This window comes from Colobus angolensis, unplaced genomic scaffold, assembly GCF_000951035.1.
Source record: "Colobus angolensis palliatus isolate OR3802 unplaced genomic scaffold, Cang.pa_1.0 Scaffold306, whole genome shotgun sequence".
Classification (NCBI taxonomy): Eukaryota; Metazoa; Chordata; class Mammalia; order Primates; family Cercopithecidae; genus Colobus; species Colobus angolensis.
The window spans coordinates 532,916-549,703 of record NW_012116333.1 but is presented as its reverse complement, the minus strand read 5'-3'; the positions used below and the strand labels follow the sequence as shown (position 1 = coordinate 549,703).

General features: G+C 47.5%; 1 protein-coding gene and 1 pseudogene across 2 annotated transcripts in view; one reads left to right on the top strand and one right to left on the bottom strand.

Annotated features, from left to right (window-relative positions):
* Positions 1-16,788, top strand: part of LOC105517731 — a 731,019-nt pseudogene that overhangs the window by 216,432 nt on the left and 497,799 nt on the right. The gene's annotated exons all lie outside the window — the stretch shown is intronic.
* LOC105517691 (protein FAM25A-like) lies at positions 2,847-6,700 on the bottom strand. Its single transcript, XM_011950307.1, has 3 exons — positions 6,628-6,700; positions 4,585-4,647; positions 2,847-3,024 (listed from the first exon to the last, which is right to left on the bottom strand). Exons 1-3 carry the CDS (start codon positions 6,698-6,700, stop codon positions 2,891-2,893), a joined length of 270 nt encoding a protein of 89 aa, XP_011805697.1. The 3' UTR covers positions 2,847-2,890.

The window sequence follows — 16,788 nt, the reverse complement described above, 5'->3', positions numbered from 1 at the left end:
TTTTTTTTTTTTTGGTGAGACAGTCTGGTTTTGAACTCCTGGACTCAAGCAGTCATCCCATCTCGGTTCCCAAAGTGCTGGGATTACAGGTGTGAGCCACTATGCTCAGACATTTTCATCAATTCCTTTTTTTTGAGACGGAGTTTTGCTGTTGTTACCCAGGCTGAAGTTCAATGTCATGATCCCGGCTCACTGCAACATCCGCCTCCCAGGTTCAAGTGACTCTCCTGCTTCAGCCTCCTGAGTAGCTGGGATTACAGGCATGAGCCACCACGCCCAGCTAATTTTGTATTTTTAGAAGACACGAGGTTTCTCCATGTTGGTCAGGCTGGTCTTACAATCCCGACCTCAGGTGATCTGCCCACCTCGGCTTACCAAACTGCTGAGATTACAGACATGAACCACTGCGCTCAGCCCATTTTCATCATTCCTAATAGCCACGGAGCATTCCATTTAATCAACTGTATATGCAACTTTTTTTTCCCGGGGGTAAGGGACTGATATTCAACACAGATGGGAGGCCAGTTGGTGAGAAGGTGGCAGGCGGCACAGTCACTTATACACCATGCCACACTGGTTCACTGTCAGACCGGTGATGGCCTCAGCTCCACCACCCCCCGGCTGACTCTGGCTCCTGCCTGGCTCGGCCCGGCCACCACAACCTTTCGGGAGCATTCAGAGGCATCACTAGAGGGTGTGTGGTTAGTGGAGCAGCTGGTAGTTCTCCCCATATCCTCTCTGGTCACGGGGAGGTCTCGTTTCTTCGGTCGAAGGCATTCCTGACTCCTTTCATGAACAGGTTTCATATTGCTTCTTGGTGTTCCTGGAGCCTGGAAGGAGTCGGCTTGAGCCCTGGCCCATCAGAAGGACTTCTGCTTATTTTTTAAGCAAAACACCTTTTCTTCTTCTTCTTTTTTTTTATTTGAGACAGAGTCTCGCTCTGTCGCCCAGGCTGGAGTTCAGTGGTGCGATCTTGGCTCACTACAAGCTCCGCCTCCCGGGTTCCCGCCATTCTCCTGCCTCAGCCTCCCGAGTAGCTGGGACTACAGGCGCCCGCCACCTCGCCCGGCTAATTTTTTGTACTTTTAGTAGAGACGGGGTTTCACCATGTTAGCCAGGATGGTCTCGATCTCCTGACCTCGTGATCCGCCCGTCTCGGCCTCCCAAAGTGCTGGGATTACAGGCTTGAGCCACCGCGCCCGGCCCTTTTCTTCTTATTTCTGCTAAGAACAAATAGCTTCCAGCAAGATAAATAGGGGATGCAATATTTTTATAAATTATTGCTTTCTTTATTAAAAAAATTTTTTAGGTTAAATGCTACTTAAAGATATGTTTAACCTGTATGATAGTGACTTGCTCATGAGAAGAAAGAGAGAGGGCCAGGCATCTGCCCACTACTACCCACTATCAACACTTAGGCCTGACATCAGTCTCTGCATAAATATTCTGGGCCAGGTGTGGTGGCTCACACCTGTAATCCCAGCACTTTGGGAGGCCAAGGCAGGCGGATGATGAGGTCAGGAGACCGAGACCATCCTGGTTAACATGGTGAAATCCCGTCTGTACCAAAAATACAAAAACTTAGCTGGGCATGGTGGCGGGTGCCTGTAGTCCCAGCTACTCAGGAGGCTGAGGCAGGATAATTGTTTGAACCCACGAGGTGGAGGTTGCAGTGAGTCGAGACCATGCCACTGCACTCCTGCCTGGGCAACAGAGCGAGACACCATCTTAAAAAAAAAAAAAAAAGAAAGTAAAAAATCAACAGCGGCTTCCAGGATGACTGAGCAATGACTCAGTCTCTCCTTGACCAGATTCTGTAACTGTCCAGCAGAAATGCTTATCTGGGCACTGGGAGAACAGGAAGCAGCTCAGTGGGGACCTGCCTTGCTAAATTCTTCATCAAGCTGGTCTGTTATCTGTCCTGAGTCCTGCAAGAACATCTCAAGAAAAATCCCAAAAACATACAAGACAAATGAGGGTCCCCCGCTTAGCATGTTCTTGAAGCACTGAGGTGGCTGAAAGCTACATATAGTTTCTGGGAAACAGTTTTTTAGGAAATGTAGCACAGACACTATTCATCCAGAAGAGCCCCTTCCTGACATGAAAGATCTTAGCGTGAGAGAGAAGCATCTGATTCATCATGGGGACCTATCCAGCCAGCAGCATGGGCCCCAATCCAGTGTCCGCCTCAGCAGAGGAGACACGGGGGACATGCAAAGGGTTTCTGTTGAAAAATACTTCACCTAGGGTGACTATAGTTGGCAGGAATGTCTTGTATGTTTCAAAGTAGCTAGAAGGCTAGGCACGGTATCCCATGCCTATAATCCCAGCATTTTGGGAGGCCCAGGCAGGCAGATCACTTGAGGTCAGGAGTTCGAGACCAGCCTGGCTAACATGGTGAAACCCCGTCTCTCCTAAAAATACAAAAAATAAAAAATCAAAAATTAGCCAGGCATGGTGGCCTGCTCTTGTATTCCAAGCTACTTAGGAGGCTGAGGCAGGAGATTGCTTGAACCTGGGAGGCAAAGGTTGCAGTGAGCCAAGATCACACCATTGCCCTCCAGGCTGGGCGACAGAGCAGGACTCTGTCTCAAAACAAACACACCAAAAAAAAGTAGCTAGAAGAGGGGACTTGAAATGTACCCAACACATAGTAATACCAAATATTCAAGGTGATGGGCACCCTAAGCACCCTGATTGATCACTACACATTCTGTGCATGTAACAAATACTAAAATGTACTCCATACATATGTAAAACATTTTATATCAACAAGAAAATATTTTGCCTAGTGTTTCCATCCAAATGGGAATAAATCCAGGGCTCGATGTACTAATTTCACCGCTTTTTATTGAGACTCGGGAAGGGTGGGCCGTGGTAGCAGGTGCACTCACTGTCCAAGTTTGTCCAGACTCTCTGCTGCATGGGTGATGGCATTTGTGACTGTGTTGGTCACTGTCTCAGTGACTTTCTTCATCTTTTTGTCCCCTGACTCTTGGGCTTTCTTTACGGCTTCGGCAATGGCTGCTGGAAAGAAAGAGGAAGAATGTCCTAGTGATCCACCCGCTAAACTTGTGTCCCCTTGACTGGCCTGTGGGATGTGGCCATCTTAATGGATTAGCCCCAGGAGTGGCCCAATGGGACCAAGGGCAGCAGGACTCCTGGCAGAATGAATTTGAATTTGGTTTTAATTTCCCCAACAACTTGTATTTCTTCAACTGTGAGTGAGACTGAGCATCTACTCGTGGGTACATTGCCTGCTTGTCCTTTTTTCTGGAAAATGCCTGCTCATGTCTTTTGACCATTTTTATATTGGGTTGTTATATTGGATTATCATTTTTATTACACACATTTTTCATCAGTTTGTGATTTTTCTTTTGGCTTGGTTTATAGTTTTTTTTTTTGGCAATAGAAAATTTCGAAGTTTTAGATTGTCAAATTTACTTAGTATTTCCTTTATGGCTGCTGTTTTTTTTTTTCTCATGGTTCTAAAGATTCTCCCCTCTCCAAGATTAGGCCAAAGTCTCTTATGTTATTACTATGTCTAAATGTTTATGATGTCTTCCCCCTCAAAACGCATATGTTGAAATCCTCAGCCCTAATGTGATGATATTCAGAGGTGGGGCCTTTGGGAAGTTGAAATTAGCAACCACATATAAAAGATGTCCACCATGTGAGGACACAGCTAGGCCCATCTACGAACCAGGAAGATACCCTCACCAGATGCCAAATCTGCCAGTGCCTTGATCTTGCACTTCCCATCCTCCAGGAGTGTGAGAAATAAATTTCTGTTGTTTCTAAGTCACCCAGTTTATGGTTTGTGTTTTTGTTTTTGAGACAGAGTCTTGCTCTGTCGCCCAGGCTGGAGTGCACTGGTGCAATCTCAGCTCACTGTAACCTCCGCTTCCCAAGTTCAAGGGAGTCTCCTGCCTCTGATTCCTGAGTAGCTGGGATTACAGGCATGTGTCACCATGCTCCCCTGGTTTTTGTATTTTTAGTAGAGACAGGGTTTCACCATATTGATCAGGCTGGTCTTGAACTCCTGACCTTAGCTGGCCCACCCGCCTTGACCTCTCGAAGTTTTGCATGATTGCAGGCATGAGTCATTGCGCTTGGCCTATGGTATTTTATAATAGCAGCCTGAGCTAAGATGGTTATCTCCTAGTAAGTTAATACATTCATTTATGTAAATTTAAGTCCTTCATCTACCCAGAATCTATTTTGTTTAAAAGGAATGAGATATACACATGCTTTGTACATAGTTCTACTCATAGCTCACACACATCAATTTAACATTTAACATAGAATTTTACATGTTAAATGTTTTGTCCCAGTGTGCTGTCACATAGTCTTTTGTGACTTTTTCTTCTTATCATTCCACAGAGAGAACCATGTAGACAGTGCCCTAACGCAGTACGCTCTGTGGCCTCCGATGAGCATAGATAACTGCCCCGGCCGAGAGGCTCTGAAAGGCTGCAACATCAGGGGCAGAGTTTGACCTGGTTAGTCAAAGAACGGGTTGGCTCAGCACCTGGCTTCCCTTCCTCCCTCCCTGCTTCCCTGCCCGACCTCAGCCGGCTGTACCTTTCTCGCCAGTCTCCTTGGCATGTCCCACCACCTCCTTCACCACTTCCTCCACGGCATGAACTTAACAGAGGAGACAAGTCCAGGGTGAGGTCTCAGAGCAGGCCCAGTGCCCCTGAGTCAAGAGACAAGTCCAGGGTGAGGGCTCAGAGGAGACCCAGTGACCCTGAGTCCATGGCGAGGGCTCAGAGCAGGCCCACTGCCTCCCAAGTCCAGGGTGAGGGCACAGAGCAGGCCCACTACCCCCAAGTCCAGGGTGAGGGCTCAGAGCAGGCCCACTTATCCTCACAATGGACCTATGCCTCTGACTCCTGGACATCCAAGGTGGGGGTCTGGGATGCCACCCCCAGCCAGGACAGACTGGCTCATGAGAAGGACCTTCCCCCACAGCTGGCTTCATTTGGAGATGCCAGGGCCCTGGCTGCCTCAGTGAGTCCCATGAGGGCATGGTTCCCCCAAGCCCCTTGGCCCTGCCCGGCCTGGAATGGCAATGAGCAGGCCGTCTTGCCAGCTGAGACACGAAGCCCAGGCTGGGCCTGTGTGCCAGGTCACACCCCTCTCAGGATGTGCTGGTGCCTGCCTCAGGTCGGTTTCCAAAGCCTTATCCAGTAAAACCACATCTCTCAAAGCAATTCCTCCAACAAGAGGGAATTCTCTGCCTACTTCAGAGTTTTTTAGTGTGGGTGGTAGCGTGCTAGAACTGAAAGATTTCGGAGTCAGAAGAAATGGTTCTTACTCTAACTCTACCTTCCACCTCTGGGTTCCCTCATCTTTAGAATGGGAATCTGTTGGGGTGATGAGACCCAACACCAGGCCGTGGGGGCAACAAAGTCTGGGGGCGTCAAAGGAATGAGAAAAAGACAGTTTGAGAGAGAAAATGGGACCAGGGGGCCATCGCGAGTGTGGGAGCCCCTGCTATTTATTGGTGATCTACCAAGGAAACAGGTGGTGAGCATGTGAGGGTTGAAAAGAAATACTGTATCAAGTGAATGAGAAACATATGGCTACTTGAGATAATGGGAGTGCTAGAAGCAAGGAGCCAGCAAATCTAGCAAGCCCTGCCTCAGTTTCTCTCCCAACACTCAGCTTTTCTCCCAACAGGAATCACAGAAAACTCAGAGGCTAGTGAAAGGTTAAAGCAGGTGGTCCACACCAGCTGCCGAATCAAAAACAAATTACACATCTGCTGCCATTTAGAAAGAGGACACAAACTCAGGCAAGACTGTTTTTCACATGATGACCCACGGGTGGGGCCTGGCTGGGCCTCCCCATGCACAGCTGCTGACCTCCGCATGTAAAATACACTTCGGGACCAGGCGCGGTGGCTCACGCCTGTAATTCCAGCACTTTGGGAGGCCAAGAGGAACGGATCACTTGAGGTCAGGAGTTTGAGAGCAGCCTGGCCAACATGACGAAACCCCATCTCTGCTAAAAATACAAAAATTGGCCAGGCATGGTGGTGGGTGCCTGTAATCCCAGCCACTCAGGAAGCTGAGGCACAAGAATCATTTGAACCCACGAGGCAGAGTTTACAGTGAGTCAACATCGCACCACTACACTCCAGCCTGGCGGACAGAGCAAGACTCTGTTTCAAATACAAATACAAATAAAGATAAACATGCTGTAGGGGACTTGGATGAAATTGAAAATGTCCTTTTTGACTTTGAACAGATCAGACTTGGTGACTGGTTAAGAAATCTCTGAAGCTTTAAAGTTATGGTAAAAATAAAAATCCATCTTCCTTTTCCTGCATAGGTTATTCAGAATAGGCTGTTTTGACAAGAAAGGTTCCCCAGATTTCCAGAGGGAAGGGTCCAAGCTGCCAGTGTTCACCCAGCACCCGGACTCATGCCCTGCCCCCAGGAGACCTCCCCAGCTCTGCACCCCTCAACTCCGTGCTGTCCTGGTTGGGCTGCAGACCAGGGTTCCTGAGGGGCCAAGGCCTCCCCCAGGTCCTCACCTGCCCACTAAGATCCGCCTCCAACAGACCCAGTCTGCTCCAGATCCCCCCAGCCCAGGTAGAAAGGAGCTCTGGGTCCTCACTGACTCCCTTGGTGGCCTTCTTGGTGCAGTGGGCCAGGCCCTTGGCGGCCAGCTTCCCCAGGCCTCCCAGCATCGTGTGGCAGCAGCTGGTGGTCAACTAGGATGCTGAGGACTGGCCCAACGTGCTTTTATAGCTGCCTCTGGTGCCTCTCTAGGCTCTGGGGCAACAAGCCCTTGCCCCAGCCCAGTAGGAGGCTGGACAGGTGAGTCAGAGAGTGTGACAGCAGGAAGGGGCTGGGTGGAGCCACCCCGGCACTGAGGTGGCAGCATCCCCTGACAGCATGAGACTTCTGTAACCCTGTCCTAGGGACCCCGTGAAGGATAGGGGCAGGGAGCAGGGCTGAGGCTGGACAGGAGAGATCTGGACATGCCTCTTTCTTTAGGCAGAGGGCCAGAGTCCCAGCCCGCTGAGACCAAAGCTTCCCAAGCCTGGACACTGATATGTACCTGGAGACAAGGCCTAGGATTCCAAGCCTGCTGCTCAAGGTCCCCAATGTGGCCCAGTAAGGGGTTTGGGGGTTCTATGGGCCTGGAGACCTGGGCAACGCTTTGGGTCATGAACACAAGTGGAGTGAGGGTGACTGCCCTCCCCATTCCTGGAGACCCTGGCTCTGCAGAGCAGTTTGCAGTCTCCATGGGATAGGTGAGGCGTTCAGGGTAGTGCCTTGCCCAAGGCAGAGGGGGGCACAGCACTGAGCAGAAGCGTAGTCACCTGGCGTAACTCAGCTGATGCTCACTCACCCAAGAGGCTCTGTGATGTCAGCAGTGCCCTCCTATCCCCTGGCAGTCCTGGGGGAGTAGACAGAGGCCTCCACCGCCACTCAGGGAGATGCTTCTGGCCCTAGCTAGAATCCCCTAGAAAGTAACTTCCCTGGCTCCTGGCACATTGCATGAGGAGTGGCAGGGCTGCTTCCTTGTTACCCATGATGGACAGAGATGCCTCAAGCCACCTGCCACATGCTGCTTCCCTTAGTCACCAGCCCAACCTGAGCCTCCATTTCCTCTTCTGTACAATGGGGATAGCGTGCCTTCCTGGCTGTGTCACTAATTGTCCCTGAGACAAAACATGCTAGCTCCTGGTAAACACTTCTTCCCTCCACTCGTCACGAGGTGCCCTTTGGCAGTGAGCTCTGACCAACCGGTGGGGTGGGCCAAGGAGTGACTAGGATATGAGGCTGCCTGGAGTCAGAGGGCTGGGGGATGTGACTTCCTCCTGCCAGGAGCCAAGGAGAGGTCTTCCCATGCTCCTACTTCTGGGGTGCAGGCCTGGGGCAGGGGTCTGAGGCTCTCTCCCCAGTGCAGACTCCTGGAGCTGCTCTCCTGGGTGTGTTGGGGCCTGATTAGTTTACTGGACTGCGGGCCCTCCCAGCCTGGGACTCGGGAGCTGAGACCCTCTTGTATTCCTGCATGGTGTTTGGGGGCTCCAGGGCTATGGCCAGTCCCCCTAGGGTGGGCAGTGGGTATCGTGGGCAGCAGGACCTCTGGGTCTCAAGGCCACGGCCCCACACATGCCATTGCTGTCTCCTTTGAGCAGGGGTGAATCACGGCTTAAACAATGTAGAGGGGCCCTCTTTATGAAAGGGAATTCAATCATATGATTCTTGCACATTTTTCATTTATATACGTATGAACTTCTGGACGCAGACGGGGCTATGAAAGTGGGGGGCCTGGAGCTCAGGCGGATCCAGATGACCCTGTCCTCCTTTTGTAACAGCCAGATTCTAGGATGTTTTGCCCAGGGCATTGGGCTGGCACTGCAGAGGGTTGGGGGCAGGGGGACTCCTGAGACAAGGCTGGTGGGAATTGTTCTAGGAAAACTCAGGGATGCTCCCTGGACCTGTCAAAGCCCCTTCCCTGTTCCTTCTGAGGCTGTGTGTCCCCCATCCCTACATGGGTCCTTTCTATGCCTGTTCCCCTGAAAAGTGTCATCTGCCTGCTCTAGAATGGTTTCCAGACCCCACGGACCCCCTCCTCATGAGCTCCCACCCTAGGGTACTCTGCACCAGTCCCCTCTCTCAGGAGCTCACCAGCCCCAGACAGCCTGTTGTCAGAGCTCAGCCACACAGCAGGATCCCCTGGCCCAGCCCAGAGCCAGGCCCACCACAGCCTCTGGGGGCAACTGCCCTTCCCCCCACCCCCTCCACATGGTCCCCTGTCCATGAGACCCTGCCCTGCTAATTTAATGCACTGCCTTGGTGTGAGCACTGTGATTCTAATGACAACACACCATGGCCCTAGACCTCCTGGGCAAGGTTGGGTACAGACACAGATGCTGAATGCCTGCACGGGAGAAGACAAGAGGCCTGGGGAGGCCCAGGACCAGACATGGGCCCCAGGCCCTGGTGCCCTCCTACTTGGCCTTCCAGCTGCTGCTGCTATGACCAGATCCCTGTCCACCCAGCCAAGCCCATGGCCCCCGGCAGGCTGTCTGTGCCCCACCTCTGGGGCAGACCCATAAGAGTGGGACCCTGCCCCCCCACCCCATCATGAAAGAGGTCCAGTCCACAGTGGCCCAAGGGGGCTGCCCTTGGACCTAGGGACCCACGTCAGCATATCCTGAGTCAGAAGTTCAAGTCCAGCCTCCCCTCAGGCAGGGAGAATCTGGCTTTGACAGGAGCAGATAAATTCTCAAGGTGGGATTTGCCCAACAGACTAGCTTGGAAAGCGACTAGCTGGCTGAATCACTGAGTCAAGGAGAGCCAGTGTTTCAAATAGCAATTTGCCAACTTAGCAATTACCAATTCTGAGAAACAACTTATTTGAAATACTTAAATACTTAGGCTGTCTCATGTCTGAAGCCTGATGATGCCTTGTGTGATTTAAAGGACAGACGTCATGCAGTCCATCCTGCCGGTGTCTTCTCCCACTTTTGTTCTGTGGATTTGAGCTCACAGCTTGTGCTGTGCCCCTCGCCTGCCCCCCCTAACAAGACTCCCGGAGACTTGGCTGGCCAGTCACCAGAGGAAGAGGGGCCCAGCAGCACGCCAGCATCCACCCACCTGTGGGTATCAGTCAGGCTCCTGGGCGAAGCCAGAGGACGTATTCGAATGGGTACTTGAGGAAAGGGGCTGTTCACAGAAGTGTGGACAGAGTTAAGGGAATCAATGAGAGATGAGGAATGCCCTGGAGCAGCAAGAGGGGGAACTGTTCTCTCCCTGGGTCTAGAGGGACAAGAAAAGTGTCCACAGACCCCAAAGACAGCTGTGGGTGTAGAGGAGGATCATCAGGAGCTGCAGTCATCAGTAGAAAGATGTGGCCACTGCCAAAACAGCAAGGAAGAATTTGAGCGAATAACCACTTCTCCTCTCTCTCCCACCTCCTGTGACATCCCCCATTGTCTGAATTCCACTAGGGCCAGAGAGTGAGGCATGCTGGTGATGCAGTCCAAGAGGGAGTGGGCAGAGAGGAGCCAGTGGGTATGGAGGCGAAACAGAGAAACAGAGAATTCCAGCTCACTCTGCGGGATGTCTGGGTCTGATAGAAACATGGCAGCAGCTTTAGTATTATTATTATTATTATCATCATCATTATTACTATTATTTTGAGATAGAGTTTCACTCTTGTTGCCCAGGCTGAAGTGCAGTAGCATGATCTCAGCTCACTGAAACTTCTGCCTCCCGGGTTCAAGAGATCCTCCTGCCTCAGCCTCCCGAGTAGCTGGGATTACAAGCATATGCCACAACGCCTTGCTAATTTTTGTATTTTTGGTAGAGAACAGGTTTCACCATGTTGGCCAGGCTGGTCTTGAACTCCTGACCTCAGGTGATCCGCCTGCCTCGGCCTCCCAAAGGGCTGGGATTACAGGCGTGAGCCACTGTGCCTGGCCTGCAGCAGCTTAATTTTACAGTGTCCCTTTTCTCCTTCTGGAAACTATATGGAGCAACAACAAGACTGAGGAGGAGGAGGAGGAAGAAAAAGCCCATCATCAACACACACATCAGACTCAACTTCAGAGAAATTAGGAAGCTGGGAAGCCACGTAAACCCAAAAGCAGATGACACCAGCAGAACCAACACAGGAAGCCAGGGAAGTGCAGAAGAACAGGGCATGGGGGGTGACCCTGGGGGGGATCTTCACTGTTGCCAGCAACACACACTCCCAGGAGGAGAGGACCCTCAGAGTGAGAACGTAGAGGCGTGGAAGTGAAGAATGAAGGAGCAGGTGCTGCCTGGGGATGTCCAGGGGTGCAGAATCTGAGAGCATCCCTTCCCAAGAGAGGCGGGAACACTTGGGAAGGCAGGGCTGAGTCACTGGAGGCTGCATCTGTGAAAGGAGGCTGGCAGTAGAAACTTCCTGAAGCCGAGTGGGTTCTGAGAGGCAGAGGGGCAGCACTACAGAGGTGAGGCTGACGCTTCTGTGCAGGAAGGGCAGGCTCCTGAGGAAGGGAGCCCCGAATGCTCTCCACTAGATTCCCAGGGAATCCCACTGCCTCCACAGGGACCTCAAACTGACATCTGGGAAATGCCATTCATATTGGAACCTTCGACACACTGCCGTGAATGTGAGGGTTTCGTGACTGATGGGGTAGGTTTCTCTTTCAACTCAAAAGTATAATTTCCATTTATTCCTCCTCCAGCCTCCCTGAACATTCACCTCTTAGATAACCACAGTATGGTGATCAGAATAAGGAAATCCACATTCTCATATTTAACTATATTAAAATTATTTCATAAAATAACCAATTTTATTAATTTAATTAAATACATTTAAATAATGTTTAAATATATTTAAATTATTTAACTAATTTAAAATGAACATGTTAGCTAATGAACTAAAGTCTTTATTGGAGTTTCACCACTTTTTCCACTAATGTCCTTTTTCTGTTCCCAAATGCCACCCAGGATCACAGGGCCTTTAGTTATTTCTTAGTCTCTTGCCATTTTGTAGGACTGCAGTGACAGTTTCTCAGTCTTTCCTTATCTTTCCTAACCGTAACACTTTGAACCAGTACTGCTCAGTATTTGTCAAATGTTCCTCGATTTGGGTTTGTCTGATGTATTTCCATAACTGGACTGAAGTTATGCACTTTTGGCCATTATAGTACAAAAATGATGTGGAATCCTTCCCCGTGCATTCCATCAGAGTTATGGCACTGATAGTTCTTCTTACTGATGATGTTGAACCTGTTCATTTGGTTCAGGTTTCTGCTTGAACAGGGACCTGGGAGGCAAAGCCTGCAGTGAGCCAAGATCACATGATTGCACTCCAGCCTGGGCTACAGAGAGAGACTCCACCTCAAAAAAAAAAAAAAAAAAAGATACATTTTCTGTTATTTGGGTAGTATATTTACTCATACTAGCTCACTAACTAAACAGAGCTGCAGATCAGTTCTTATTTCAGCACATTCTTTTTACAACACTTAAGATGACTAAATGTAACATGAAATGGGGAAGATTTAAAAAAAGATGCCTTTGACTTCAGCATGAAACAGATACAAGTGGATGGTGAAAATACAACCTCAATAAAAGCGCCACTTACCGTAAATGAGTATAACTGTTCATCAAATATGCTCAAAGATCCATCTGCATCTCTATAAAATAAGAGTGTGCATTACGTCAAAAACTGTTAATATCTTAGTATAATACCTGTTCAGTAAAATACTGCCTCCTGTGTGCTTTGGTGTTTACCAAAGCAGTTTTTACGAAATCTTCTCCTGGATCCTGACTTGCAGAGGGTTTCCCGACTTCTTCTTTCTCAGCACTTCATGTCCTGTGCTGTGAAGTCTTTTATATGATAACCAGTCAGAAATGCCCATAAGTATTGACTCTCCCTAACAGGCGATGGCAATAAACCAAATATATTTTCACTCTTCTAACCACACATTGAAACACAAGAATGTTTTACAAAGCAGTAGTGGTGAACTTTAATAAATGTAAACTTGATTCAGATTTTCTAGCTTCCTTTCTCTTTAGTTCTCTGTAGTATAGTCTCATGATGTATTTATGTATTTTCTGTTGTTTGAATTAAAAACTCATCTGCCTTTTTAAAAGGCTAGTCTTTGATGAACTTTAAACTTTGTAAAAACTAATGCATTGTGCCTGTGTGATAAACCAGTGGTTCTCCAAATGTGCTCTGTGGACCTCTCAGGATCCCCAAGACCCTTTCCAGAAGGCCTAAGAGGACAACTGTTCTTTTTTTTTTTTGAGACCGAGTTTCACTCTTGTTGCCCAGGCCGGAGTGCAATGGCGCGATCTTGGCTCACGGCAGCATTTGCCTCCCGGGTTCAAGTGATTCTCCTACCTTAGCCTCCCGAGTAGCTGGGATTACAGGTGCCCACCACCACACCTGGCTAATTTTTACAGTTTTAGTAGAGATGTGGTTTCACCATGTTGGCCAGGCTGGTATTGAACTCCTGACCTCAGGTGATCCACTCGCCTTGGCCTCCCAAAGTGCTGGGATTACAGGCCTGAGCCACTGTGCCTGGCCAACACTGTTCTGAATCATATGAATCAAACCTGAGAAAGCTGATTAAAAAATTTAAAAATTTGTAAAAGTAATACAACGTCATTGCCTGCTTTTTCATTGACACTTGCCATGATTGTATAAAAGTAAAAATGGGTAAAACTGCTGGTTTCTCAGCATAAATCAAGGCAGTGGTACCAATTACATTAGTAGTCACTCTATTCTTTACTATCCCCTGCAGTTAAAAAAGATAGCCTGAATTACTTAAGAATGTCTTTGATGAAGCAGTAAAAATTAATGTTACTAAATCTTGACATGTCTCTTTAATATTCTGAATAAGAGAAAAGTTAACAAGAAGCGCTTCTGCCGACTGCAGTACAGATGTTGTTGTTGTTGTTTTAAAAAAAGAATTCATGATTTAATTGTGAACTGAACAACCAATTTTTTCACAGAACATCGTTTTAATTTAAAAGTACAACTGGGCCAGCGCAGTGGCTCATGCCTGTAAATGCCAGCACTTTGGGAGGCCAAAGCTGGCAGATGGCTTGAGCTCCTTCAGCAGTTCAAGACCAGCCTAGGCAACATAATGAAACCCTGTCTCTACCAAAAATACAAGAAAATTAGCCTGGCGTGGTGCCACACATCTGTGGTCCCAGCTACACAGGAGTCTGAGGTGAGAGGATTGCTTGAGCTGAGATCATGCCAAAGCACTCCAGCCAAGTGACACAGTGAGACTCAGTCTAAAAAAAGAAGTACAACTATGATTCTCAAAAATAAATGAAGTGAGAGGTTGTCCCTTCAAGGAAAATAAGTATTTGTTCCCAACGATAAAATGTAAGCTTTCCTGAGGACTTTGAAAAACTTCTTCCTGCTACTGTAGGCTTGACAGCTTTTCAATACTTAAAGGTGTTTTAAAGTAAGATTGGTGGTTAAACTAAAAGTGATTTTTGACATAATAAAACATAAACCAATATATTCCAAGTAACTAATGCCTAACATTATAAATGCAAGTATGGGAGGAAAGATCCATTTACTGTGCAAGAAAGATCAATGAGTACTGATGGAATACATTTATTAATATGTAAAATGCCACTGTAACTAATTTAAGAAACTAGCACTTGTGAAGTTTTGATTTAGTATTAAAGAATACCCACAACTGTCTGAAAACTTTAAAAATACACCTTTTACCAACTACATATTTGCATGAGGTTAGGTCATCTTACTGCTTATTTTTTTCTTTTTTTGAGATGGAGTCCCTCTGTCACTCAGCCTGGAGTGCAATGGGGAGATCTCGGCTCACTGCAACCTCTGCCTCCCAGGTTCAAGTGATTCTCCCGTCTCAGCCTCCCAAGTAGCTGGGACTACAGGCATGCACCACCATGCACAGCCATTTTTTGTACTTTCAGTAGAGGTGGGTTTCACCATGTTAGTAGGGCTGCTCTCAAACTCCTGACCTCAAGTGATCCACCCACCTCGGCCTCCCAAAGTGCTGGGATTACAGGTGTGAACCACTGCGCCCAGCCATCTTATTGCTTTTTTTTTTTTTTTATTTGAGACGGAGTCTTGCTCTGTCACCCAGGCTGGAGTGCAGTGATGCAATCTTAGCTCACTGCAAACTCCGTCTCCCAGGTTCAAGCTGTTCTCCTGCCTCAGCCTCCAGAATAGCTAGGACTATAGTGCATGCCACCACGCTTGGCTAAGTTTTTGTATTTTTATTTGAGACGGAGTCTTGCTCTGTCACCCAGGCTGGAGTGCAGTGATGCAATCTTAGCTCACTGCAAACTCCGCCTCCCAGGTTCAAGCTGTTCTCCTGCCTCAGCCTCCAGAATAGCTGGGACTATAGTGCATGCCACCACGCTTGGCTAAGTTTTTGTATTTTTAGTAGAGACGGGGTTTCACCATGTTACCCAGGATGGCCTCGATCTCCTGACCTTGTGATCTGCCCGCTTTGGCCTCCTAAAGTGCTGGGATTACAGGAGTGAGCCACTTGGTCCAGCCTCTTATTGCTTTTTAAAAGCAAATTGCAAAGAAAGATCTAGAGAATCCAGCTGTCTCCTATTAAGCTCAACATGAGAGACTTCAAATAATATAAATACATGACACACTTTTTACTCAACTTTTTGTTGTAGAAAAGTTATTTTTCAGTGAAAAATTTCTGTTAAAAATATTGTTCTCAAGGAATATTTTCTGGTGTTACAACCTGGGTCATGGGTTACTACTGACATCTAGCTGTAGTGGCCATGAAAGCTGCTAAACTCTCTGCAATGCACAGGACAGTCCTCACAACAAAGCGTTATCTAGCTCATAATATCAGCAGTGGTAAGGCTGTGAAATCTAAACTAAAAATTGAGTTTGAAAAAAAATCTCAATTTTCTATTTCTACCACAGTCAATATCAATATAACCAACATAAACACATACTCCTTGAGATGCTCAATCATTTAAGAATTAAGAGTCTTAAGGAACAAGGAAAACACAAATAATTTGCTTCGATATTTTAGCACAATACAGTTTATGATGTCTACAGCTGTGACCTAATACTGAGCTTGACATCTTGCAAAGTAATTAGCTAGAATAACAAGACAGGTTTCTAAAAAGCTCACCTTTGCGTGATATCATGATGTATCTCCAAGGTCACTCTGTGGAAGGAAAAATAATTCATAACAATAGATGTTATTATTTGTGAAGCCTGAAGACATTTTTAAAAAGGGGGGCAGAGGAAAGTCTTCTAGCGGCCCTGAAATCCAAATCTTCTACTTCAGAACAGTATCATAAGGGCACTTTGTTTTCATTTCTTGGTTTTTCACAAAAATACGAGAACCAAAATGTGAGGCAATATGCTATTAAGAAGACGTGTTTCTGTTGATGATTATAATGTATAAATAATAACAGATTTCCCTGTTATATGCTCTTCTACCCACAAAACCTTTCATCCCATGTGATTTATTTTATGCGTTTATTTATTTTTTGGCCCAGAGTCTCACTCTGTTGCTCAGACTGGAGTGCAGTAGTGCGATCTTGACTCACCACAACCTCCATCTCCCAGGTTCAAGCGATTCTCATGCCTCAGCCTCTCAAGTAGCTGGGACTACAGCTTTGCACCACTATGCCTAGGTAACTTTTTTGTTTTGTTTTGTTTTTGGGATGGAGTTTCACTCTTGTTGCCCAAGCTTGAGTGCAGTGGTGCGATCTTGGCTCACCACAACCTCTGCCTCCCAGATTCCAGCCATTCTCCTGCCTCAGCCTCCTGAGTAGGTGGGATTACAGGCATGAGCCACCACACCCAGCTAATTTTGTAGAATGAGGCTCAAAACAACTGAGAGAAGGCAAATCTCAATTTTAGTTAGTAGGTCTATACAAGATTAACACTTTTTAAAAAGCCTGTAACATTAGCATGTAAGATGGATATGTCTAAAGTGCTTCAAGTTGTTTTCATCTCTGAAATAATTTTAAAATCACGGAATTTAAAGTTACATGCTGGAAAGGACTAATGACCTTACATGACATTTAATTCAACACTCATTTTACAGATCAGGGAAACAAGGTCTTGCGCAAGGTCCCACCAAATAGGAACAGTTTCTCGTCCTAAACTCAAATTAAGCTGTGGCTCTCAAACTTTGCTGCACATTAAAATCACCTGCAAAGCTTTAATAACGGCCTCATCTTCAACATGAGACATTTTAATGTAATGAGCGTTGGGTATGACTTTGGGCATCAAGGTTGTTGGCAAAAGTTTCCCAGGTGATTTCAGTGTGCAGCA

Bases quoted from the DNA above. Each gene is read 5' to 3' on its own strand.
- LOC105517691 (XM_011950307.1), bottom strand. From the start codon at position 6,700: ATGCTGGGAGGCCTGGGGAAGCTGGCCGCCAAGGGCCTGGCCCACTGC. The intron at 4,648-6,627 runs GTGAGGACCCAG...TCCTCTGTTAAG, and splicing joins GAAGGCCACCAAGGGAGTCA to TTCATGCCGTGGAGGAAGTG. The intron at 3,025-4,584 runs GTACAGCCGGCT...TCTTTCCAGCAG, and splicing joins CAAGGAGACTGGCGAGAAAG to CCATTGCCGAAGCCGTAAAG.